The sequence below is a fragment of the Miniopterus natalensis genome, chromosome 9 (assembly GCF_054644295.1).
Source record: "Miniopterus natalensis isolate mMinNat1 chromosome 9, mMinNat1.hap1, whole genome shotgun sequence".
Lineage (NCBI taxonomy): Eukaryota > Metazoa > Chordata > Mammalia > Chiroptera > Miniopteridae > Miniopterus > Miniopterus natalensis.
Window position 1 is genome coordinate 16354076 of NC_142089.1, and position 26709 is coordinate 16380784.

Consider the following 26709-nt stretch of genomic DNA (forward strand, 5'->3'; position numbering starts at 1 on the left):
GAATCAGAGTGGTTACATGACTCATGAGGCGATAGGCCCATGAACAAGTCCTCCCATCCATGATCCCATTTGATCCTCTGTAAGCTCCTCAGAGGAAAGACATTTTCCCCCTTTAGACTAACACCAGAGAGTCAGAATGATCTCCTAGAGTTAACGACAACCTGGTGTGAGAGGTAGGTGTTCAATAGTGCAGGTGCAGGCGTCAGACCCTGCCCAAGTCCTGGGTAACTTGGGCAAGGGCTTTCTCCTCTGTGAGCCCCAGTTTTCTCTCTTGTACAGGGAACATTAACACCCACTCCTAAGTTTATTATTGAGACTAATTGAGATCCTGCTGTGAGATGCTTACCACAGGGCCTGGCACACAGCAGGTGTCTAATAGATGCCAGCAGTGACTGACTAGTTACTGTTGTCTCCCCAGAGAGGCTACTCTGCCCGGCATGAGGTCCGCCAGTTCCACTTCACTGCGTGGCCTGAGCACGGCGTCCCATACCACGCCACAGGGCTGCTGGCCTTCATCCGACGTGTGAAGGCCTCCACCCCGCCTGATGCTGGGCCCATTGTCATCCACTGCAGGTGGGGTGCTGGAATCCACAGGAGAAGAGAGGCTGGGAAGGGGGTTGGCTCAAGGTCCCTATAGGGGACTGGGTTTGCATTTATCCTACTTAGAGAAAGAGGAGTGAATGACCCCCAAGGGCCTTTGCCCTTTGAACTTTAGCTCTAAGGTTGGCACCCTCATGTACTTCCTAAGACCTGGGGAGGCCCTTGGCCCAGACACTGGAGACATAGAGGAGTTGAGGTTGGTGGCACTGGGGAGGGTCAAGTTCTGTTGGCTTCCATTCAGCAAGTGTCACCACATGCCTGGCGCTAGGTTTGGCTCAGGTGCTGGAAGGACTTTGCTTTCTCTTCTTTTCTCCAAACCCAGGGACTTTCCTTACCCCTTGGCCTTCTCACCTCCTGCAGCGTTGACCTTCACTCCTTCCTCTCCTGACTCCTGCCTTGGTTGGGTCCCGTGACCCCAATTGCCCTTTCTCTGCTCTGCTTCCTCCTCGGCTCCACCTCTTCCTTTTACCTCCTTGGTAGAGGCCCAGTGCTCTGTCTGGTGCCTTCCCCCACCATCCCCTTGGAGAGCTGCACCTCTGACCCTGTGGCTTTGTGAAGTCCCCTGAGCCCACACGTGCTCGGCCACTGCCTTATCCTGACTCCGCTGCTTGACTTCTTATCAGCTCTGCAAATACCACAAAGCAGACTCATTCCGCTGCCTGCCCTGCCACCCCCACACCAGCTTCTCTTTGATTTTTTAGGCCCCTTTAAGATGCCGTCTTTTTAGAATAAAACTTCACCCATGAATAATATACTTAAAGCAAAGTGCACCAATAAGTGTGTATATAAGTTTATGAATTTTCACAAATTGAACGCACCTGTGAAATAACCAGCACTACTCAGATAAGAAACAGAACATTAACAGCACCCAGAAGGCCCCTTGAGTGCCACCCCCACCCCGCTCCCAGAGCAGTCACCGTCCTGACTTCCGAAACATAGGTTGGCGTTTCTGAGCTTTGTGAAAATGGAATCATACGGCAGGTGCTCTTCATATCTGACTTCCTTCCCTCAACCTTACGTTCCTAAGGTCCATTCATATCACATCTTATTCCACTGGATGACTAAACCAGCGTGTTTACCGGTTCTGCTGATAGGCGTTGGGCGGTTTCCAGTTTTGAGCTATATGAATAGTGCTGCTAGGGACATTCTCTTGCATGTCTTTTGGCCAGCAGACACACGCACTTCTGTGGGCTGTGTGTGTGGGAGCAGAATTGCTGTCTGCAAACATTCAGCTGCCAGTTTTCCAAAGTGGTGGTACTAATTTAAGCTCTTGCCAGCAGTGTATGGGGGATCCAGTTGCTATATGTCCTTGACAACACTTCAATACTACTATTTTCAAGGTTGAAATCTTGGTGTCATCTTTGTCCACTCTCCCCCCCCCCCCCACCTGCTCTACCTGGTGCTCAGCACGAAGATCCCAATGACCACATAGCAGGAAGAGTGTTTTAATTAAAGCTGGTCCAAATTGCTCAGGGAGCTCAAAAGAATGCTGTCTGCTGGAAGGGTTGTGAGTGGGTACGAGTGTGTGGGGCTTTGAGGGATGTGCAGGAGATCGAATATCTAGGACCAAGAACAGTCTTGGATTAAGCTCTGAGCGTCACTTTTGTCCCTCTCCCCTGGTTGAAGTTGCTGTTTCACCTCTGTGTTCTCACTATCATTTTCCTACTCTCTTTCCCAAGGCCTATCCCCAGCTCTGTCCTCTATCACATTTCACCAGAACTCTTCCAGCAGCCTTCTTTCTGGCTCTTCCTTGCCCGGGGAGGGGGTCTGTTTGTGTCTCCATTCCCTGTGTGGTGTAGAATGGCCAGGTGCCTCAGGGCTCTCTTTTCTTCCCCTTGGATCCAAGCTCCCTCCTCAAGGCCCTGACCTGGCCTGGGCCATTCTCTCCCCAGTGCGGGCACTGGCCGCACAGGTTGCTACATCGTTTTGGATGTGATGCTGGACATGGCTGAGTGTGAGGGTGTCGTGGACATTTACAACTGCGTGAAGACCCTCTGCTCCCGGCGCGTCAACATGATCCAGACCGAGGTAGGGGATGCAGCCCTCTCCCTGCCCCCTGCTCCAGGACTCGAGTCCCACATGTAGGAGCTCAAAGCTGGTATCAGAAGGGTGTCCTTAGGCATTTCCCCTCCCTAGGATGTCCCCTTGTTCTTTGCCATCCATGAACTTGGTCTGCCAACCTCTAAGGGTCTCCCAAATTCAGCTGCACTGTGTTCTGTTGGGTGAGGTCAGATAGCAGCGGGCCAAGGTCATAGGTTCTGCAGTCAAGATATGGCCAGGTCTGTATCCTCACTAGATGTGACCCTGGGCTGTCCCCTCACTCTCAGAGCTTCTCACAGGGTCGTTATAAGGATGAAATATAAGTGACACCCATGAAGGTTGTTTCAAGCAGGGTTGGTCCAACCTGTAGTAACACGTGGCTGAACTCCACATCAGAACACCCATGCCTCAACCTTGAGCTTGCTTCCTCCTGCCACAACCCCCAAACTCCTAGCTTCTAGTCCCCTCCTGGTTCTTCATATTCTTACCTCCCATTCCAGGAGCAGTATATCTTCATCCATGATGCAATCCTGGAGGCCTGCCTGTGTGGGGAGACCACCATCCCTGTCAGTGAATTCAAGGCTACCTATAAGGAGATGATCCGTATTGACCCTCAAAGTAATTCCTCCCAGCTGCGGGAAGAGTTCCAGGTGGGGCATGAGTTTGTGTGAATAGGTGTATGTAGGTACGGTTTGTGAGTGTGTGTGTGTGTGTGTGTGTGTGTGTGTGTGTGTGTGTTTCGGAGGTCCTCAGTGCTGTAGGAGTCAGAGTGGAGCTACTAGGAAGGACTTTGAGACAGTGGAGAAGGTGCATCAAAGTGCTTAGGAGCCCAGACTCTGAAGTCTGATACACCTGGGTTCGAATCCTGGCTTATCTAATTAAGAGCTGGGAGCGGCCTCGAACACTCACTTTACCTCTCTAAACCTCACTTTTCTCATCCAGAAAAGAAGAATAGGTAATGTTGCCCTTGTAGTGTTTGTATTCATCAGTATTCTTTTGGTAGTAAGTAACAAAAATTCAGCTCAATGGCTCTTGTAACTGAAAAGTCTGAGTATGGTGCAGCTTCAGTTATGACTGGATCCAGGTACTCGAATGATTATGTCAAGACCTAGTCTCTGTCTATTTTTGGTTCTGTTCTCTGTTTTTAACTTTATTCTCAGACCCACACTCTGCCCCCCAACAGTGCTAGGCTCACATCATCTTTACATGACTTGGAAACAGTGAGCCTGGATCCCTGCCCTCTCCCCCTTCTCTCTAGACCTCGGTGTTTCCATCCATAAAATGGGTGGAAAGAGGCCCAGCTTCCTTCATGGGGCTGTGAGGAGGCCCAGTAAGCACTGGATGTCACCCCCATTCCTTCTTCACTCCCTGTAGACACTGAACTCGGTCACGCCACCGCTGGACGTGGAGGAGTGCAGTATTGCCCTGCTGCCCCGCAACCGAGACAAGAACCGCAGCATGGACGTCCTACCCCCCGACCGCTGCCTACCCTTCCTCATCTCCACCGACGGGGACCCCAACAACTATATCAACGCAGCCTTGACTGATGTGAGGGCCCGGGTGTGGGGTGGGCTCTGGGGAGGCCCAGGAGTCAGGGAGCAGAGCTGAGCATTCTGGTTCTGAGACCCTCTGCCCTTTCTGGGGTGACCCTTCTATCCCCAATGAGTGGCCATTCAGGGCATCAAAGCCAGTGCTTTCCCTCAGGTATTACTCTTGGCCTGAGTAGCAGTTTGGGTGGTAGAGTTTAGGCAGGGCTGTCCTGGGATTGGGCCAAGCAGATCCTGGGATAGGAGTAATTTGGGGCTTCGCCTGGGAGGGTTTGAGATTGGGACTTGAGACCTGATGTCTGGAGCCAGGGAGCTTATCCTGGGGTGATGGAGCTGGAGCCTGCCTCAGGTCATGGCTTGGGACAGTTACTTGTTCCCTGGCCTCGCCCTGGCATGGTCTGACAGCTCAGAAGCCATTTAGAAGCCCCTCCCCTGCTCCCAGCTCCAGGGGCTCCCCCTCCTTTGGGTGCTGCAAGCAGAACAGGGGCTTAGGCCCCATGAATAACTCCAAGATGCTGCTCTCTGAGGGGGAAGAGTCTGTGAGCATCGCCCCGTTCCTCTCCTAAACTGGAGCCAGTTGAGAAATGGGTACAGGAGACAGAAAGGTGGAGACCAATTGTTACCTTTAAACAAACCCTGACAAAACTGGAGAATGGAACTTCCCATATATGGCTAAGTGGATTGACTACTCTTTGGCTCCCGAATCAGGCAGACTTGTCCTGGGTACAGCTGTACAGCCACAGGCCACCCTTCCCATCAGGGACAGGCCTTTATACATGGCAGGAGCAGGAGCAGTTGAATGCACACTTTCTGAGGACAGGTTAGCCTGGGAAAAGAGGAAGGGGCGAGCTGAGCACTCCTTGTCTCAAACTGACCATGGGAGGAGTGCATGAAGGTGGGTCAATGCCAGGTTTGTCAGCCACTGGATGTCCCTCCACATGGAGATTAAAGACCTGGAGAGGGAAGTTTTTTTCATAGCAGGTATGAGGGAGATGGGGCCTGGTTCCTGGTCAGAGCCACTTTGCAGGTCAGTGCAGGGGACAGGGGGGTTACTTTAAAGAGGGAAAGCCCCCATGCCTGCTTCTCAAGGGCTTCCTGGTGTGAGCCGAAGGCAAGGGGAGGAGTAGCCCCAGCTACTGAAGGGAGCAACTGGAGAGGGGCTCACCAGTCACTGTCACTCAGCCTGGTGGGATGCATGAGTAGGGGTGCATGTGCCTGCTGACGGGGCCAGGGGCCTGGGTTGGTGGCATGGGTACTGGAGAGTTTTGGATGGGAACTTAGGAATCTGGGACCTCCCCCCCAGCCCACTCTTTGGCCTCAGTGTGCCCATCGGCACACTGGGCTTGACAGTGGGCTCTCTGAGGGTCCTGAGAGTCTGAGCTGGGGAGGGTCGCATTGGGGCTCCCTGGCTCCTGGTGGGAGTGGGCCACTGGGTACAGGCCACACTCTGAAATCTTTGATCTCTTGAACTTTGCATTTGGGGAATTGGGTTGAGACAATTATTAGACAATTATTAAACAAATATATAGCGGAATGCCAGATACTGGTAATTTCTACAAAAATCAACCAGGCAGAAGAAATATTTAATGTGGGGTTTAGGGGCATGCGTGTGTGGCTATTTTTGATGGGTTAAGGAGGGCCTCTTTGAGGCAGTGACAGTTAAGCAAAGACTAGCAAGAAGTGAGGGAGAAAGCCATGTAAACACTTGGGAAATTTGTTCTAGGCAACAGGAATAGCAGATGCAAAGGCTCTGAGGCAGAGAGCAATCTTGGCCAGCCTCTGCCTACTGGGCCTGAGCTTCCATTGCCACACATTTGGGAACTTTTTGCTGTTTAGTTCCTGGGAGCCATGGCCTTGGGCCCTAAAGAGGCTGGGGGCTCACTCTGCCCACTCAGGCCTGTGTACAGGCCAACCTGTGAAATGGGCCAGTGGCAGCAGCCTGGTCCTATGGGGCACAGCTGTATTGGTGGGGTGGGAGAGGATTGGGCTACGCCATGGTGGCAAACAGGCCCTGCTGAGTCCTGGTTTCCTTGCAGAGCTACACACGGAGCGCAGCCTTCATTGTGACCCTGCACCCGCTGCAGAGCACCACGCCTGACTTCTGGCGGCTGGTCTACGACTATGGGTGCACCTCCATCGTTATGCTCAACCAGCTGCACCAGTCCAACTCCGCCTGGGTGAGGGCCTTGCTGGCCTGGCGGGCTGGCTGCCTGCTGCCCAGGGCTCCCGTGTGTTCAAGGGCACATCTCAAAAGTCAGGGGTTGGATCCTAGCTCTGCCACCTACTTGTCTGGGAGAAGCTAGGGGCCATTTCACAGATGGAGAAACTGGGGCTCAGATAAAGGAAGAGCTGAGACTAGGAGCTGGGGCCTGGGACCAACTAGCCTAGAGGACTTGTGTATGTATGTGTGTGGGGGCCATGCCTCCTCTGTCCCTCTGCTGTTTTGAGTCTGTGGCCTGGAGGGGAATATACTTAGGACCCTGACTTCACAGAGTGGTCTTGGAGCAGGTGCTGAGCTGTGTCACAGTATCAGGGATACCCTACCTCTGAGCTGATGCAGGAAGGCAGAAGTAGTGAGAGAGACCAGGGGATGGGGGTGCTGGATGGTGGGATGCTGAGGCCTGTGCCTGGGAGAAGGCAGCCTGGTGCAGGTGTGTGTGCTGGTGAGAGTGAGCGTGTTGGGTGTATGGTGGCTTGGCAGTGAGTGTTAGTGCACCCCCTCTGAAGGGTTTGCCTCAGCTGCCCTGAGTGTCTGTAGAAGGCACCAGGCGGGTGTGCACTGCAGTCTCACGGGTGAGTGGTGGAGAGTGTGGGAACTCTGAGGAGAAGTCCGGAGTGAGTGCGCGGGCCAGGGTGTGTGGGAGTCCCAGGGCCGGTGTGGAGGTTTGGGGTGGGTGCGAGCGGCAGCGGCCGGAGGCCCTGCTCAGCTCCCCTGTCTGTGCTCGTGCCACCAGCCGTGCCTGCAGTACTGGCCAGAGCCAGGCCGGCAGCAGTACGGCCTCATGGAGGTGGAGTTTGTGTCAGGCACAGCAGATGAAGACTTGGTGGCCCGTGTATTCCGGGTGCAGAACATCTCTAGGGTGAGTGATCTGGGAGCCCCGGGGTGTGAACTGGGGTGGTAGTTGGTATGGCCTGTAATGACCTTCTTTAGGCCATCAGGGGCCTTGTAACCCTGGTGCTCATGTCCCCCTGGCTGGCTGCCCACGCCCCCAGCTGCAGGAGGGGCACCTGCTGGTGCGGCATTTCCAGTTCCTGCGCTGGTCTGCATACCGGGACACACCTGACTCCAAGAAGGCCTTCCTGCACCTGCTGGCCGAGGTGGACAAGTGGCAGGCGGAGAGCGGGGACGGGCGCACTGTCGTGCATTGCCTGTGAGTGCTGGTCCTGCCTCAGGGCCGGAGGAGGGGCTGGGGAGCCCAGAGGCCAGGGGAAAGGTCCAGTGTGAGAGAGGGCCTCAAAACTGGCACCAAAGCCCCTGGGCTCCCACAGTGCCTGTCCCTGCCTTCCCTGGATCCTAGTCAGTTTACAGGGTGTAGACTTAACCCTGAAGAACTCCCAGTACTTTGTGTGTGATGTTTCATTCTGGTTCCTTTCAGAGTCCCACGATACTCATTCATTCATTCATTCACATGCCCCATTCGTAATTCATTTATTCACGTGTGTCTGGTGCAGTCACTTCTTTGTCCCTCACTTTTCATGCTTTCAGACTTACTGGCCCTTCCCGGTGCCCTGCTGGGCATGCTGGATGCAGGGACAGGCAGCTGAGTCGGCAAGGTCTGGCTCTCAGGGGCTTTCAGTTCTAGTGGGAGGGACCCCGAGAGACAGGGGCTGAGGGCCTGCCTAGTCCCTCATCTCCCAAGAGATACCTCACACCCTGAGTTACAGGAAACGGAGGGAGAGGGATGGGACAGGCTGCCGTTTGACTCAGAGCGTGCTGCGTTTGTACCCGTGTCTGCGTTGCTGGGCTGAAGGGTATTCTCAGTCTTCATTTTCCATCCTGCTGTCTGGGTTTTGCCTGCTGCCCCATTTCCCTCCTCCGTTGCTGTCTGTCTCACTTCTTTCTCTTGGGTATGCCTTCCTGCTTTCTCTCAGAACCTGCCGTTTCTCCCGGAGGCTGTCTTCCTAGATACCTTCAGCTTTGGATGCCAGCCTTAGCGCCTGACTCCGCCCCCTTATCCAGTCTTGGGTGCACCTGTGGGCTCACGGCCCCGCCCTTCTGGGTTCCTTGGCCACGCCCCTCACCTCTGGGCTCACGGCCCCTTCCTTCTGTTTCCTTGGCCACGCCCCTCACCTGTGGGCTCCCTGACTGTCCGCCCTGTCCTTTACTTTGGAGTTCGCCCACCTTCCCCAAGCCCTGCCCCAAAACTTTTGTGTCTTTCATTTAGAAATGGGGGTGGCCGCAGTGGCACCTTCTGCGCCTGTGCCACTGTCCTGGAGATGATTCGCTGCCACAACCTGGTGGACGTTTTCTTTGCTGCCAAAACGCTTAGGAACTACAAGCCCAATATGGTGGAGACCCTGGTGAGGTGCCACGTCGCCTGTGCCCAGCCACTTCCAGCCTCCTGGTTCATGCCCGGCCATGCTCCTCAGTACCCCCTCTCCCATATCTGGTCCCCGCAATTGGGCCATGGGTTCCCCAGAATTAGTCTTCTGGTGCCAGACCGTTACCTCCATTTCCCCCCTTCTCCCCAAAGATGGGTCAGGTCTCATGCTTGCTCTCTGTCCCCCAGTACTAGGGAGGGGCCAGGCTCATGATTCCTTCTCTCCGTCTCCCCAGGATCAGTACCACTTTTGCTATGATATGGCCCTGGAGTACCTGGAGAGGCTGGAGTCAAGATAGCGGGGGCCTCTGGCTGGGAGCACCCACTGTGCACTCAGGGCCAGGCCCATCATCCTGGACTGACAAGGAAGACCTGTATCCCCAACTCTGCTCAACTACAGCCCCAACAGGGGAGGCACTGGAGTGGGTGATGGGCCATCTTGGTGCTGCCTTCCACTGTGGGCAGGGCCTTTTGCCATGTACCGTGGGCAGGCTGGGGTTCAAGGAGGAGCTTAGCAAGACTGCAGCCCAGCCTACCTCTGTAGGGTCCTGCTGGCCTGTGCTGAGAGGCCTGGCACTGCCTGACAGAGTGACAGGAGCTCAGAGCTGCCTGCTCTCGGGGACCTAGGCTCGAGCCCTTGACTGTATCCCAGCCCTTGGTGGAGTGTATACCAGGCCAAGGTTCCGCCCAGCATGGCTCGACATGAGTAGGGAGTGCACTGGGCCTCATCTAGAATCCCATCTGGCTCAGTCTCTGAGGGTCCTGGGGAGACTGGGCTCTGCCCTGATTTGCCAGTGGACACATCAGACTGAGGCTCCCCAGGGGGAACTGCAGCCCCCTCCTCCACCTGCTGCCCCCTGCAGCCCTGGGATATTTTGCTCATGATCCTTCCCACATTTTCCTCCCTGACATGTGCTCTGAGCTTCCCTGAAACAGGATCTGCCCATTCCTACCCTGCCCGATGTGAAGTCCCTTCCCTGCCTGACCCAATGTCTTCAGAATGAGACATAACCTCAGGCTCCCCTGCCTATAAGTTTCCAGCCTCGTTGGCCTGGTCTTGCTCAGCCTGGGCCAGTGACAGTCTGAACAACAAAGCTGAACAGCAGACCCAGGGGTTGAGGTTCCTGTGGCTCCTGGTCAGGCTGCTAACTGGGGGGGTGGGGGGGAGGGCACTGTTAGATCAGGGGTGCTAGCAACCCTTAGAGTTCAGAGGAAGAAGGTATATTTTGGGATGGAGGATCAATGCTTTTTGTTATTTTATTTTTTGATGGGTGGGTGGGAAGATCTCTTTAAAATGGGGCAGGCCACACCCCCATTCCGTGCCTCTATTTCCCCATCTGTAAACTGTAGATATGACTACTGACCTACCTCGCAGGGGGCTGTGGGGAGGCATATGCTGATGTTTGTAAAGCGCTTTGTAAATAAATGTGCTCTCTGAATGCCACAGAGCGGCTTTGTGTTTGTCTGACCAGCCTGACTAGGGCTTGCTCACTTCCTCCAGTGTCCCAGTGCAGTGGGAGGGCCCTGGACTGGGAATCAGAGGCCTGGGTGCTGGTCTACCATTTGTTTTCCCATAAAATGGTATGGTGGCGGTGTCAACCAGAGCATCACTCAGTGTCCTTCCATTTGCAGAGGTCGTTCCAAAGGACTCTGGCTTATTGCTGCCTCCTCCCAGGCCTCTGAGGTACTTTGTTGGGCAGTGGGCTTTATTTTGAGACCTCCAAGGGTCACAGAGCTGTCTCTCACCCGTGGGGGCCTGAATCCGGGTTGAGCTCTTTTGGGGCAAGCATGGGAGGCTCAGGCTTTGGTGTCAGGCAAACGGGCCTCACCAGCTGTGAGACCCTGGGTGGCAAGTCAATTGCCCTCTCTGGGTCTTGATTTCCCATCTGTAAAATGGGGACAATCCTGTTAGGATCAGAAGACATTGTGATTAAGTCTTGCATGGTGCCAGATGTGCTGAAAGGGCTATTTATGGACACATAGCAGAAGAAAAAGAGGACACACACCTGGGGATGGTTGTCCTGCTGCCCAAGTTCAGCCCATTCCCAACCTGAGGCTTCCTTAGGGGGTGGAGTGGGAGAAGGAGTGGGCTGGCTGCGAGGGACCTGAGCCACTCTTGCCTCTTACAAACTTGCTATCTTACTTTGGGCAAGATGCCTCCTATTTCTTTCTTTTTTTAAAATATATCTTTATTGATTTCAGAGAGAGGAAGGGAGAGGGAGAGAGAGAGATAGAAACATCAGTGATTAGAGAGTCATTGATCGGCTGCAGCCCGCAACCCGGGCATGTGCCCTGACCGGGAATCGAACCCTGATCGCCTGGATCCTAGGTCGACGTTTAACAGCTGAGCCACGCCCGGCCGGGCGCCTCCTATTTCTGATCCTCAATTTCTTCGTATGAAGATGGGCTCTATGATGTATTTATTCTGTTTGCACACTGGCTGACTCTGTGCTTCAGTTTTTTTATTGGTTAAAGGATATGACCCATTCTAGCAACCACACAATTCAATATCCTTTAACCTGAATTAAAAATGTATTAGTTAGGATCTCACTTAGCTAGACTGACCTGCTCACACTCATTCTGAACTGACTGCTGAGCCTTATGTAATAGGTCATAAATGTATGTCAGATACTGGCTAAGCAGTAGAATGTGATTTGCTTTGACCAATAGAATGTAGCATAAGTGACGTCAAGTGAGTTTTGGATTCTAGACCTCAAGGAGCATTGTAGCTTTTGCTTTGCCCTCCTGGAACTCTGCTATGGAAGGAAGCTTGTTTAGCCTCCCTGAAGATTTGAGGGCACATGGAGAAGAACCAATACAATCTGTGAATGGCACATAACAGCTGTCAGGCCTGCAAACAAGGCCATCTTGGGCCTTCCAGCCTGGCGACCTATCAGGTGAGTGTAGCTGCATAGTTAAGCTCAGCAGAAACTAACTAGCCATCCCCCAGAACTGGGAGAGATAATAAATTGTTCTTTCTTTTAAACCAATACATTTTTGGGATCATTTATTATGCAGCAAAAGCTAACTGATACATGTATTCTGGGCAGTGTGGATATAGCTTTACTCTTTGCCCCATCAGGTATTGAGCTCCTCAAGGGCAGGAAGTGTTTCTTTGTTCATCTTATTGTGTCCATTGGCCAGCAAAGGGCTGGTCTTGAAGCTGGTGCTCAAGAAATGTTGCCATGAGGGAGGGAAGGAAAGGAGTGTAGTTGTGTCAGTCTGTGTGACCAGTGGCCTTTCAGAAGAGCTGGGAAGGTAGGCTGTGTATTAGGAGGAGCACCAGCTCCAGAGCCAACAAGCCAGCATCCCACCCCCAGCTCCACATCCCACTAGCTGGTGACCTTACTCAAGTGCCCTAACCAACCTGCTTCTGAATCTAGAAAAATCAACATAACAATACCTACTTGAAGGATTGGTGGTGAAGTTTAGAGATAGTTCTTTAAAAAGAACTAGGATAGTTAAAAAAAAGAACTAGCACAGTAACTGCCTCTCCATAAATGCCATCTCATATCATAATACCAAAGTCCTTGGAAAATAAAGATGGTCACCATGACTTTTTCTTAAATCCTCACCGGAGGATATTTTTTCCATTGCTTTTCAGAGAGAGTGGAAGGGAGAGAGAGAAACATCGATACGACAGAGACACATCAATTGATTGCCTCTAGGGATCAAACTTACAACCAAGGTATGTGCCCTTGATCAGAATTGAACCTGAGACCCTACCCTTCAGTTCGTGGGCTGATGCTCTAACCACTGACCAAGACTGGGTAGGGCAGTCAACATCACGTTTGTTTAGCACCTATTACTGTGTTAGATGCCTTATACCCTTTATCTCTCTTTTTAAAAAAAAAGATTTTTATTGATTTCAGAGAGAGGGAGAGAGAGAGAGAAACATCAATGACAAGAGAGTCATTGATCAGCTGCCTCCTGCATGCCCCAGACTGGGGATTGAGCCCACAACCTGGGCATGTGCCCTGACTGGGAATTGAACCGTGACCTCCTGGTTCATAGGTCGTTGCTCAACCACTGAGCCACGCCGGCCAAGGTATACCCTTTATCTCTTAATTCATAACAACAGCTCTTTAAAGTAGGCATCACTCCTCCCTCATTTAGTGGTGAGGAAATGGAGTCTCAGAGAGGTGATTTACTCATCCAAAGTCACAGCCAGTACATGACAGAGCCTGGACTTGAATTTGAACCCACGTTTAGGCTGACTCCACAGCCTGGGCCTTCAACCACCTTGCTCTATGGATGATCTGGGTGGTGTCACAAGCCAGAGAATCACTTGGTGAAACACCAAATGAGTAATCTGTGGCCAGGGTACTGAATTTCAAAAGCTGTGAAATGTGTCAGAGGTGGTAGCCTCTTGGACAAGGCGGCCTAGAGCACAAGAAGACGAATGGGCCAGTCTGGCTCTGTCCAGGGCCACGGGCCCAGCAGGAATGGGGTAGAGCTCCTAGCCACCCAACCCCAGCAAATAGGGTTTCTACAGGCATGGACAGGCCAGCTGCCTAGTACTGCCAGGAGCTAAATTTGTTTCTTTATGTCATAATAAATCTGGCTGCAGGAACCTGCCAAGGCAATTATTACTCTTATGGCCTCTCTGCCAGCCTCTGATTGGGACATGTTATATATCCTGGGCACCCAGGAGATGGAGCCGTGACTTTGATAGATGCTAAGGCCGTTTGCAAGGCCCTAATTGAGAGCAGGCCCTGGCTGCCTCCCTGTCACTGGGATCCTGCTGATCACCCTTGGCTGACCTCTGATGGACAAGAGCTTAATAGACACTCCCATGGTTGAGGGCAGTGCAGAAATAATGGTGTCATTGCATAGGCAGAACCTCCCTTGCCAGGTGGTGGAGAGAACAGGGACTCTGGGGGCTGAGGCCCTTAGTCTGAAGGCCTTCTCTTCTTGGGGGCACTGAGGCTGGTACTGGCTGTCAGCGAGCCTTGGTGCCTCATCTGAGATGGAAGAAGGAAAAACCATGGACTGTGGTGCTCTCAGGGCAGTGGGAGGCGGGGCTGTGTGGATTGGGTTAGAAGGACCTATGGTCTCAACAGGTTCAGGCCCAGCTATGTCCTGCTGGTGGAGAATGAGGGCTTTAGACACAGTGGTGGGAAATAGCAAAGCTTTATTTGGCACTTAATACATCGGGCATGGTGCTAAGTGCTCTGTGTGTGTTGTCATCTTAGCCTCCAATGAAACCTGGGAGGTGGGTTCTGTTATGCCCATTTTATAGAGGAGATCAAGGCTCAGAGAGCTTAAGCAACTTGCCTGAGGTCACAGAGCCACCAAATGTCCAACACACAGTAGCCGCCAGAGTGATCATTCAAAAAAAATAAGTCAGTAACATCATTCGCCTGCCCCAACCCTACAGTGACCTCCTACTGCTGTTTGAGTAAAAGCTGGGCTCCTGGCCCTGACCTTGGAGGCCTTTCCTGATATGGCCTTTGCCCTTTCTCTGACCATGTCCCTCTGGCCTCATTTCTTCTCATCACTTCCAGCTCCTGGATGCCCTTCACCAGTCTCTGCATGACTGATCCTTCTTGGTATTGAGGTCTCAGCACAGATGGCCCCTCCTTGAGAGGCCCTCCCTGACTGCTCTGAGGTGCCTCCCTGCCCTACTGTCCCTGCCACTCTCAGGGCCTCTAGTTGCCTTCTCACAGTGGGTGATCAATTTACTATTCATTGGTTGTTTGTCCACTGTCTCTCCCACGAGATTGTGAGAGAGCTGGGGCCCCAAGGGCCTGGTCCCTCTGTGCCCCCTGCACTGAGATGGCTCCTAGCACAGAATCAATGAGTATTTGTTGAATGAATGAAAGGTGCAGGGCCAGGACACAAACCATCTGTCTTCCTCTAAAGCCCATACTTTAAGCACATTATTTTTAGTCTTCCAGATGGTCAGATGGCTTGATGCCATGAGACTGGGTTCCAATGCTGGCGCAGTCACCACTGTGCTGTGTGGCCTTGAGCAAATAGCTGCTGCCTTTGGGGCTCAGTCTCCTGATCTGCCCAGTGAGAAGGTGGGACTAGGTGCTCTTTAGGAGCCCATTCCAAGGAGGGTGCCATTGGTTCAACATCAGTGACAATGGCAGGCATGTAAAGTACAGCAGGGGGAATATAGTCAATAATGTTGTTATAACTATGGTGTCAGCTGGGTATGGTACTAGAATTATCTGGGTGATCACTTTATAAGTTATTTAATGTCTAATACCTGAAGCCAATATAATATTATATATCAACTGTAATTGAAAAAACAACAACAAACAAAAACCCACATCCATGACAATGGGGTTGATGTGGCTCAGTGGTGCCAGGCCACTGGCCTAAGCATCTGCTTTCTGAGTCTGGTGAAACCTTGGGTGTGTTTTGGGCTTTGGTCTGATGGGCCTGGGCACTCACCCTGGTAGGTTTCTGCATTATACTTAATGTAGACACTGTCCCTGATCTTCCCAGAAATCCTGAAAGGTACTTATTACCAAAACCATTTGATATATAAAGAAACAGGCTCAGAGAGGTGAGGAGAATTGCTCAAGGTTACACAGCTAGCAAAGAACGAAGATAAGATTAGAACTCATGTCATCTGACTCCAAAGCCTTTGCTCCTGGAATCATCACAGAAGTACTGGAAAATATGAACCTGAACCACATTTACTGCTTGCAATTTCTTTTTTGTCCACGAATCAGTTGGCCCTCTTAACACTGTCTCCAGCCAGGCTCAGCACAGACAGTGGTGGACAGACTTAGCTGAGGCCTGCAGTCAAACGGCTTCCTAGACTCAGCGCTCAAAGCCCAGTAAGCCTGCTGGAAATGCTGGTGAATGAGTCAGCATTTAATATCAGGTGAGTCTACCAATGGTGGGGTGGCCTGAGTTGAATATCAGGTGAGTCTACCAATGGTGGGGTGGCCTGAGTTAGCAGGAGACCAGGGACTGAGAAAGCCTCTTCAAGAAAAATGAAATGCATCTCAACTTACATCCTACTGACTCCCAGGGGTGGGAAGAGAGAGCCTGTCCAGGGATTTCATTTTACATTCAATTGAAAACAACAATGTGGCTTTCTTGAGCTGTGTTTATTATGTGACTGCTTTTTCTCTTTTTTTAGATTTTTTATTTATCTTTATTGTTGAGAGTATTACAGGTGTCCCATTCCCCCCCCCCCCAATTGACCCCCTCCACTTCGCTCCCACCCCCTCCCCAGGCCTTCACCCTGTTATTAACTGTGTCCATGGGTTATGCATATATGCATATAACTTCTTTGGTTAATCTCTTCCCACCCTCCACCCCCCTTCCCTCTTTCCTCTGAAATATGATCGTCTGTTCCATGCGTGAATGTCCCTTGATCTATTTAGTTCGTCAGATTCTTTTGTTCATTAGCTTCTTCTTAAAGAAGACCCTTCAGCTTTTCCTATAGTGCTGGTCTGGTGGTGATGAACTCCTTTAGCTATTCCTTGTCTGAGAAGCTCTTTATCTGACCTTCAGTTCTAAATGATAGCTTTGCTGGGTAGAGCAATCTTGGTTGTAGTTCCATGTTTTTCATCACTTTGAATATTCCTTGCCACTCCCTTCTGGCCTGCAAAGTTTCTGTTGAGATATCAGCTGACAGTTGTATGGGTGCTCCCTTGTAGTTAACTAATTGCTTTTCTCTTGCTGCTTTTAAGATTCTCTCTTTGTCTTTAACCTTTGGCATTTTAATTATGATGTGTCTTGCTGTGGGCTTCTTTGGGGTCCTCTTGTTTGGGACCCTCTGTGCTTCATGGACTTGTAAGTCAATTTCTTTCCCCAGGTAGGGGAAGTTTTCTGTAATTATTTTTTCAAATAGGTTTTCAATTTCTTGGTCTCTTTCTTCACCTTCTGGCACCCCAATAATACAAATGTTGGGCCTCTTGAAGTTGTCCCAGAGGCTCCTTATACTATTTTCATATTTCTGGATTCTTTTTTCTTTTTGCTATTCTCGTTGGGTGTTTTTTGTTTCCTCATGTTCCAAATCGCTGATTTGATTCTCAGCGTCCTCTACTCTACTGTTGATTCCCTGTAAATTATTCTTCATTTCAGTTCCTGTAGCCTTCATTTCAAATTGGTACTTTATTATGTTATCGATTTTCTCATTTATTTCCTTAATAGTCTGCTTAAACATCCTTATAAACAAAATTCTGAACTCTGTATCTGTTAGCTTGCTTAGATCTATTTCAGTTAGTTCCTTTTCTGGAGATTTCTTCTGTTCTTTCCTTTGTGACATGTTTCTTTGCCTCCCTATTTTGGCTGCTTCCAGGTGTTTGTTTCTATGTATTAGGTAGAGCTGCTATGTCTCCTGGAATTTGTAGAGTGGCTTTGTGTAGTAGGTGTCCTGTAGGGTTCAGTGGGTCAGCCTCCCCAGCCACCTGAGCTGGGCCTTCTAGGTGCTCCCCTGTGTGGGCTATGTGCTCTGGCCTCTTGTAGTTGAGCCTTGGTTGCTGTTGGCATCACTGGGAGGAATTGACCCCCAGGCCAATTGGCTGTGAGGACCAGCTGCAACTACAGCCAAAGAGCTGCTGTGCTGGAGACATCCCTATGGAGCAGGATTTACTTCAGTGGAGCTTTGGTGTTCACCAAGTGCGCCCCTTGAATGTCACTTGTGGATGTGGTAGGGTTGTAATCCAGCGTGGTTGAGTTTGACCATCGGGTGCACTGTCTCTGGGGACTCCCGGGAGGTACAAAGTCAGCCTCTGCCAGTGCCTTGCCCAGGGCCACCCAGCATGAGCTACACAGCAAACCCTAGTTGGCTGCTACTTGTGCTGGGCTTGGGGGTGTCCAGGAGAGGCCAAGCTATGAACCAATGCAGGCTGCCGCTGGTGCCAGGCCTGGGGCTGCTTATCAAGCCGTATGGGGCAGCTGTTGCTTGTTTGGGAGATTTTAGGAAAGTCCTAAGCATGAAGCTCGAGAGGCCACTTGCATAGAAAAGCCCCTGGAATTGGCTTAAATGAGCCTGCAGGTGGGGAGGGGCGGGGCCTCCGGGAATCACGGGGCGGGGCCAACGGTGCGAGTCAGGTGCTGGCGATTCAAATAGGGCGCCTGCCTGCCGGCTGTGTGTGGGGAGGACTCGCCAAAGGAGCAACGGCCTCTGCCAGCTCTTCTGCCTGGGAGGAAGCCGCCCTCCAGCTCTCGCCCGGATTCCAGGCAGGTCAGTTCCTCCCCGAGTGTCCCAGGTCCTTTCAGGCTGCTGCCCGGCGCTGGGCTCAGAGGGAGCGTCCGAGTGAGTCCGTGCGCGGGCCCTTTAAGAGGAAAACCTGGGGCTCCTCCGGCCTCTGCGACCCTCAGCGACAGTCCCTGCTGATTTCACAGCCCGGAGTTGTGGGGACTTCTCTTCCCGGCCCTGGAGTCCTGGGCTGGGGGCCTGCTGTGGGGCTGGGACCCCTCGCTCCTCCAGGAAACCTCCACCGCGAGAGTCCCTCCTGGGTTTAAACCGCAGCACCGGATGTGGGCCTGCAGCTGCATCTCCACAATTCAGCCCCGATCCGCCCTCGTCTCCGCCCCTCCTCTGGGTCTCTGTGCTTCTTCAGGTCCCTGGTTGTAGGGCTTCTGTGCAGCCAGATCTCAGGAGGCTCTGAGTGACGGTGGTTCTGTATTTTAGTTGTAATTTTGGTGTGGTTGCGGGAGGCGGCGGGTGCAGCCGCTACCTACACCGCCAGCTTGTTTCTCCCCCTGCTTTCTCTTTTTGAGGAGGGCTGGGGACAGTTCCCTAGGGCTCCAGCCCATGACTGCCCCTCCCCCACAAAAGGCAGAGCCCCTTTCCCTAGTGATCCCTTTGCTCCCTTCCTGTCCTCCTCTCCCCCATGCCAGTTATTGATTTATTGTCTCCGAGCTCCAAATACACCCTTCTTTGCCTTGCTTGGTGATAATGGAGCTGGACCCTGGAAACAGTTCTCTTTTGCCTGCTGGAGTAATGATAGACTTTGCCAGTAGAGGGCGCTAGAGGGACACTGTAAGGTGATGCCAGGAGGAAGCCACTTCTTTTCCAGGTTCTAGTACTTCTTCCATTTATTTTTCTGAAAAAAACAAACAAAAAACAAAAACAAAAACCCCAGTACAGGAGCCAAAACCTCAGTGTCTCTTGTAAAGCAGCTCCAGATGTACCCTCAGGCCTCACTTTCCAGAGGGCCGCTTCTGCAGACCAGTGCTAGCGCACACTCCCTGGCAGGCTTCTTAGCCACTAGAGGCTACATGTTCTTGCGGTCATCCCGCTCTCATGAAGGGGCCTGGATCTCAGTCTCCAGGGAGGACCTTCTCCTCAGTCCTTAGTTCCTTCATTATGCACTCTTCCTCAGCCTAGACATAGTAGCTGCTTTATTATTATTATTATTATTATTATTATTATTATTATTATTATTATTTGCAGAACACTTTTTCTTCTAGGTGCCTTTTTCTTCTAGCTTCTGGTTTCCTGAGTGTCCTTTCTTACCCCTGTTAGTAATTAAGTACCCTTTGCTAGTTAACAGTTCTTTATACTAAAATTTTCATGTTCAAATTATGGGTTATGGACTCTGTTTCCTGACTGGATTCTAATTGATAGAGAATTGGGAGCAGGGGTGGTCTTAGGAAAGAGACCCTCGAAAGTGTGACTCTGATTGATTTTGTTGCCCATGGGCCTGGGCACAGCGCTGAGCTCCCTGCCAATGAGACATGGGATGCTGGTGACTCACAGCATAGTGTCGTCGTAATTATCCTACCACCTGTGATGGATTTTGATGTGATGCCAAATGCAGCAAGTGCCTTGGGAGCCTGAGCGATGACTACATGCAGCCATCACATTAGTGGTTATTGCTGCGAGGACTGTGGTGTGGGATGGGTCCTTGAACGCTCTGAGGCACTCAAGGAAAAACAGGTAAGTTCAGGCCACTTAACTCTCAGCTTGAAGCACCGTTGGGGAGCCACAGTGCTTCCACGACAGAGTATCTCATGTCATGTAGCCATAGAGCTAATATTGATGAAAATAAAACATTTACTTGTGAGGGTCACAGGATTTAAACATCAGTCTAATTTACAGCATTGCCAAGTTATTCACAGGAGAGTTGGGATATAAGTTAGGAAAGAATGGGACCCTGAAATTTGGAAGAGAGATATCTGGTTGGACTCAGATGAGGTGGAGAGTCATCCTGAGCTTCCCTTTACCATTGGAAGGAACTTGGCCTCTTGTACCTAGAGAGACTAGTTTTCCTCTGTTTGAAAACCCTGTGATAATGGTATGTGAGGCAAATGCCTTGAAGCAGATGACTGTCCTCCTCATGACATGCCTCAGGCACCCTTTGTTGCCATTACATTCATAAGGAGGGCAGATCTCAGCGTGCTAAGGGCTCAGGTACCCTGTGGTCCAGGAGGAGATAGCTGACACACAGAAGAAGAAAGCAAGGTTTTTGCTAGTGGCAAGGGTTTTGCTAGTGGCAAGGGTTTTGCTAGTGGCAAGACTTGACATAATCCTGGGGAATATATATGGGAGTTGATTCTAAGGGTGGAAGATAATATTAAATCATTCTGAATTCGTGAATTTGGATTTGAGATTTAATATGTTAACTTGTGTAGCTGAAGGTGGCTCTAAGCAGTTTACTTGATTGGCTGACTGAAACTTGGACTTGAAGGTGGCTTATGTTTGATGAGTGGAAAAACCAGAGCTTCCATGGAATTATGTGGAAGAGGGAATCCACAGGCTTAAGGGTGTAGGATGTTGGAGTTAATTTATCATGTATGACCTACACAGCCACACCCAGACTATGTTCCATGGAAATTCCCAGAAGACACTTTCCTAACTGAGGCATTGAGAAATATATCAGTGAGGTGAGAACCTATGTCCTTAATAGTCTGTGGATGTTCACTTTTGTAGGCTAGATATTACCAGGAGTATGCTGTCATTCAGATGGGCTCCCTAATTTCATGGGGATGATAGGACCCTGGAGAGGTAGAGGCTAAGTGGCAGTGCCTAATAGTCAAAGGCAAATTAAGTGCCTTTACCATAAAGAGCATCAGGGATGTACTAGTAATAACGGTGTCTTGATCCATAGGGTGCCTTAGTCACCTTTGGTGGTGACTAATAGATCATTGTGTTCCTAGGAAGGAAAAAGATGGAGAGCTTACTAGAGTATTGCTTGATTTACATAACAGAAAAGCCAACCAACCAACCAACCAACCAACCAACCTCTGGGCCTGGTTGCCAAAACCTGAGCTGATCACTACATTGGAGAGCTGTGGCTTCTCATCAGTTTCCAGACTTAAGCCAGCTCACAGATTAGAGCCCCTTGTTGAAGAAGAGGCTAAGCCCCTTGAAGAGAGTTCCTGCACCAGCACTATCACTATGTACCATACATCTTCCTCCAAGCCTTCATCAGAAGGTCCTGTGTCCATTTACTAGAATGATTGTACATTGTACATGGTAACCCCCCCCCAAAAAAAAAACCCCCCACACCAGGTATCCAGGCCTTTGGACATTACTAGACACTGTTCTGAATTTATGGTAATTCTTGGGTACAAAAAATGTCACTGTGGCTCACCAGTCAAGTGACAAACAACTAACATAGTCAGGTGATCAATACTTACTTAGCCCAAGTGTACCTAGTGGGCCATTTCCCCAGTTCCTGAATGTATAACTGAGGTAGGCTTACTTGGCAACTGGAAGAATCCCCATATTGGGTCCCTGACTCATGAAGTGAGGGCAATTATGGAAGGAATTCTGGGGGAAAAAATGGAAGTTCCTGGAACTTCCTTTCTCTACCATGATAGTAAACTGGGAAATTCTCTATCCCGAGGTAAATTTCAGGGGGTAATTCCTTTTTATCCCCACTGAAATTGCCTGTTTGGTCTGTGCAGAGAGGTCCGATGGGTTTTGGAGAATGACCAGAATATTGTGTGCCTCATTGGGCGGTGACTCCAATTGCAGCTTCTGTCCCAGACATAGTCTTTACTGGAGCAACTCAGTAGAGCACTTGGTATATAACCATTGACATAGCTGCTACCTTTTTGTCCATTCAAACTTGTGAGGCTGACCAAAAACAGTTTGCTTTTACCTGAAGGGGTCAACAGTGCACCTTCACAGTCTTGCCTCAGAGCTAAGTCACTCTCTTGCTTTTTGCTGTTATACGGTCCACAGATGACGTGACCATCTTGACATTATGCAAAACGTCACCCTGGTGCACCGCACCGATGACAAGCTGGTTGTGTGTGATGAACAGGAAGTACCACATATGGGAAGAGGGTGGGAAGGAAAGACCACAGCATTTCAGAGGTTCGCCATCTCAGTGAGGCTCTGAGGGTTCGATGGCACGAAACATGATGGGCTATCCCCTCAGAGGTGAAAGTCACATTGCTGCACCCTACACTACCTACCTCAAAAAAAGAGGGTGGCCCTTGACAGGCTTTCAGATTTTGGAAGAAACGTATTACATTTGTGTGTGCTGCTTTGACCCAATGACACAATCCTCATTGGACTGCCAGCTTTGAGTGGGGCCATAGCGAAAGCAGGCTCTGCAGCAAGTCAAGAAGTCCCTCTACCACTTTGTCCTTGTAATCCAGTAGATCCAATGATTCTCAGAGGTTTTATAGTAAGTATGGATGCCGTATGGAGTCTCAGGCAAGCCCCAAAGGGCCATCTCAGAGCAGACCTCTAGGATTTGAGTAAATCTATTTGTTCTTATGCAGATAACACGTGTTCTTCTGAGAAATAACTTCTAGCTTGCTACTGGACTGTGGCAGAGACTGGATGCCTAACTATGGGGCAGCAGGTGGCCATGCAGTCTGAGATTCCCGTTTAGGATTCCCTTGACACAACTAGCTGTAGCCGGAGCTTTGTGAAGCAGCAATCTGCCATCAGGCGGGAGTGGCGCTTGGGCAAGTCTGGAAGTTATGAAGCTCTAGGAGTCAGTGATTCCGACCCCTGCTTCATTGCCTCCCATTTCTCAAACATACCTCTGGCTTCCTGAGGAGTTCCTTATGACCAGCTGACTGAGAAATAAAAACTCAAGCCTGGTTTACAGCTGGTGCTACACAATAGGTTAGTACCACCCAAAACAGAGGACTGCAGGTTACAGCCCCATCCAGAGAGACCCTGGACAGTGGTGAAGGAAGGTTTTTTTCAGTGGGTAGAACTTTAAGCGGTATATGTGGTTGCCCATTTTGGAATCAGAGGTGGCTAGGAGTAGGGATCTACAGTGATTTATGAGCAGTTGTTGATGGTATAGTTTGGCTGGGTGGCCAGATACTTGGGAGGAACAGAATTGGAAGACTGGTGGCAAGGACTTCTGGGGAGAATGTATGTGGATGGACTCTTCAGAATGAGCAGACTGATTTGTGTCTCATGAGTGCTCACTAAAGGGAATCTACTGCAAGGGAGGCTCCCAGTAACCAGATGAACATGATGACACGCTTTGTGGTTATCAGCCTCCTTACCCAGCTGTCCCTGAGCTTGCCCAATTGGCCCATGAATAAAGTTGCCATAGTGGCAGGGATAGGGGATGTGCATGGACTCGAAAACATCAACTTCCCCTTACTAAGGGCTGCCTTGGATGCCAGCGCTACTGGGTGCTCGTAAGCTCACCATGTGGCACAACGTAAGGACACAATATGGCACCATTCTCTGGGTGGGCCAGCCACCTACCTGGTGACAGGTTGATTTCATTGTACCTCTTCCGTCATGTGGGAGGAAGCGAGTTTTCCTCACTGGAACAGGATAATTTTCTGGATGTGGATTTAGCGTCCCTGCCTGTAGTGCTTTGTCTATACCTCCGCCCATGGCTTATAGGATGCCTCATGCGCCCCATCATGGTGTTCTACCCAGAATTGCCTCTTCTCAAGGAGCTCATTTCATTACAAAGGAAGAGCTGCAGCAGGCTCATTCCCATGGAATTAACTGGTCTTACTATATAACCCATCACCTGCAAGTAGATGGGTTAACCGAGAGCTGGAATGGCTTATTGAAGGCTCAAGTGTGGTGCCAGCGGAGACACAAACCTTGAAAGGCTGCAATAGATGCTTTGGTTCAGGCAGCGTTGTTTCGTGCTTTCTCCCTCATCCCTGGAATACGGGGTCCGTTAATCAAGCTGTAGAAGTGAGAGTGGCTTTTTGTCAGTCAAGGTTCAATCAGGGGACAGAAACCACATCAAATTAACTGAAGGAATAAAAGAGAAATCTAAAGAAAACCGCCGAGACTGAAGGAGAGTGCTCAAGGAATGAAACTTGGGGGGGAGTGAGGGATCCCCACAGCTGGGATTCCCGCCACTGGAGAGGGTGTGGATGCAGCCCATGGGGTGGCGGAAAAGCTCACTGGGTTGTCCCAGCCAGAGGTGGTCTGATGGTGGGCCAAGGTCAGTGGGCAGAGAACCACTTGCTGAGGTGCTGATGAAACTGGGGAGCTGCCTGTGGGGGTTGCTGTTGAATGTGCTGGAAGCCACCTGGGGCACTGGCTGCCAAGATTTCCCGCAGAGTTGGGGGCAGGAAATAGGGAGCCATCGCTGGGAAGATGCTTGGAAGTGAGCTGGGGCCCCCATCAATCTCGCCTTTGGGAAGCCAGCTGTGGGGGTACCTCGGATGCCACTAGGATCGTGCTCCTTGAGTGTCCTGCACACCAAGAAGCAAAGTCCACTGGAATCAGACAGAGTCTCGTGTCCTGCCAGTGCCATCAGTTGGCAAAAGTTAACATCATGCTCGCCGGGGAAAATGCTCTAGTACCACAAGCAGGCCCTCAAGGGTGGATGTGAAACCGAGAAGCAATAAATGACGACAGACACCGGCTCTGCTCACTGTCATCCTAGGTCACCCACTTGCAGAATCTTTGCTTCTCACCTTAGGAGAATTGAGCTCTGCTGGCTTGGAGATCGTTGTTCCCAAGGGGCCACACCAGAGGACACAGCGATGGTTCCGACCAGTGGAAGGATGGGACTGCCATCTAGCCATGTGAGATCCTTGTGTCACTCAATAAACACTGAAGCAGAGTGCTTCCCCCCCTTTTTTCCTTTCTTTGCTTAACCACAGAGAAGGGTTACTCTGCTGGGCGGGGGGACTGAGTGAGCCTGATTACCAACGTGAAAAGGAGTTGCTGCTACACGATGGGGCACAGAGGACCGTCTGGAACCAGGGGATTCCCTGGAGCACCTCTTAGTACTTCCATGTCCAATTGTAAAGGTTAATAGAAAACTTTGTCAGCCCCCAAGAGCAGGATAATTGAGGACTCTTTCCATTCAGGAATGAAATGTTGATTCATTTCTTTCTGGTAAAAATCTCCAGCTAGCTGAGGCTCTGGTTGAGGCTGGGGGAAAGTGGGGTGGGCAGTGGAAGGAGGAAGTCACGGACATAAACTCTGGCTTTGTGATCAGTTACAGAAATGAGGGCCTTAGTAGCTTTGCTGGTTATATTTGTAAGTTTACATCTAGATGTCGACCGTTTTCTTCTCTCTCCTCATTAATATTTATACACAGGTTATTGGAGGTTAATTTTATAATTCAGTTTTTAGGAAACAGAATAGCCAGCGTGACTGTAGTGAATTTGGGGAGTCATTCACACAGCCAGTGATGGACACAGCGACACTGGAACTGTGTGTCTCCTCATTTGGAGGCAAGTGTCCGAGTTTTATTTGTACAAAGGGCAAGTATCTTATTAGGTAGAAACGTAGAATTATTTTGTTGTGAATGGAAGTTCAAAAGCACGTGGAAGATGTATGTGGAAGCTGATTAGCCAAAGGCAAGGACTATGGCAATTGTCACTTTATTGTCCCTCCGTTCCAAGTCTTCCCTCTTTCCCTGCTTTGTGATACTGGAGCTGGGCCCTGGAAACATTTCTTCTTTGCCAGCTGGTGCAATGTGACTATCTGTCAACTGGGGGCTGGAGCGATATTGCAAGGTGATAGCATCAAAGGCACCTTGCTTCTCCTGCTGGATCTCCTGTTTTCTTTTATCCAGTGTAGGGGCTCTTTGGTGGCCAGCTCAGCAGCCACCAGGGCCACCTCCGCTGCACCCTCAGGCTGTTCTCTCCTCCGCTGGCAGCCACATTTACAGACCGGCTTCAGCCACACCTAGTCATTGCTAGAGGTAGTCCATTCCCCCTACATTTCCCATTCCTGTGTTCCCCAGAGTCCCCGTTTAACCCTTTTAGTAGTTAACCCCCTTCACCTGGCACATCACCCCTACACGCCACTAGCTAAGGGGTGTTTGTCGAGTGAGTGAGTGAGGTGAATGGATAAGTGATGAGATGAATCTGCGGGGCACCTATGCTGGGTGACAGACATTGTGAAGCAAATTATCCCACTGGTGTGGCCCTCTCAGCCCCAGGGTCTCCTCTCTTGCCCCCGCACAGGCCCAGCTACCCCTCAATGTCTACCTCTGTCATTGACACCCATTTCCCTCTATAACTCAGCTTCCAGTATGCCTCTTGCCAGGAAAAGTCCCCAGACAGGGAAGCGGGTCATTCTATTCTGACTTATAGGAACCAAATAAAATGCTCTTCTAATATAACGTAATTCAATGCCACCGTCCAGCAGATGTTTGGAGGGATGGATTTGTCCCAGCTGGACTCGGGGGCTCATTCAGAAGCACTTGGAAAAGCCTCCTGCTGCTTCTGATGTGAGCAGCCCCAGGAAATGGTAATATCTACAAATCAACTTATTCAGCCCGAATACGTGGAGCTGAGTTTCCAGCAGGAGGAATTGGAGTCGTTGCTGGGGAAGTGAAGCAGCTGCTGCCAAGCAAACCGCTGCGCAGGCCACATCCAGTGCTGAGGTCCTTGGGGGAAAGCGATGCTCTGAGCACCTCCAGAATGCCAGGCGACTCAAACTCAGAGCCCTGGCCTTGGGACAGGTCACTCTGCAGTTGAGAAAGAGGCCTGTAGAGGCCAAGGAGAGGCTGCTCAAGGTCCCACACACTGAGTCAGTGGCAGACCTGGGAGGCTAAGTCTGAATTCAGACAGCTCTGTGCTTCCTGCATCCCCAAGTTCTCAGAAGAGCAGGCAGGGTGGGAATCGTACTGAAACTA

The 26709-nt window shown here is 50.8% G+C and overlaps 1 protein-coding gene across 2 annotated transcripts in view; it reads left to right on the top strand.

The window, feature by feature from the left end:
- The window catches only part of PTPRU (protein tyrosine phosphatase receptor type U), a 75294-nt gene extending 65122 nt beyond the window's left edge, over window positions 1-10172 (top strand). Inside the window, exons 22-30 of one of the 2 annotated variants that reach the window (XM_087820257.1) lie at window positions 419-573; window positions 2493-2628; window positions 3141-3290; window positions 4015-4188; window positions 6224-6364; window positions 7142-7267; window positions 7347-7558; window positions 8573-8708; window positions 8965-10172. In XM_087820257.1, coding sequence (XP_087676383.1) covers window positions 419-573; window positions 2493-2628; window positions 3141-3290; window positions 4015-4188; window positions 6224-6364; window positions 7142-7267; window positions 7347-7558; window positions 8573-8708; window positions 8965-9027 — 1293 coding nt within the window. In that variant the 3' untranslated portion in view covers window positions 9028-10172. The remainder of the gene's footprint in view (window positions 1-418; window positions 574-2492; window positions 2629-3140; window positions 3291-4014; window positions 4189-6223; window positions 6365-7141; window positions 7268-7346; window positions 7559-8572; window positions 8709-8964) is intronic. The other variant, XM_087820258.1, reaches the window with a different exon arrangement.
- Window positions 10173-26709: the final 16537 nt, after the last annotated feature.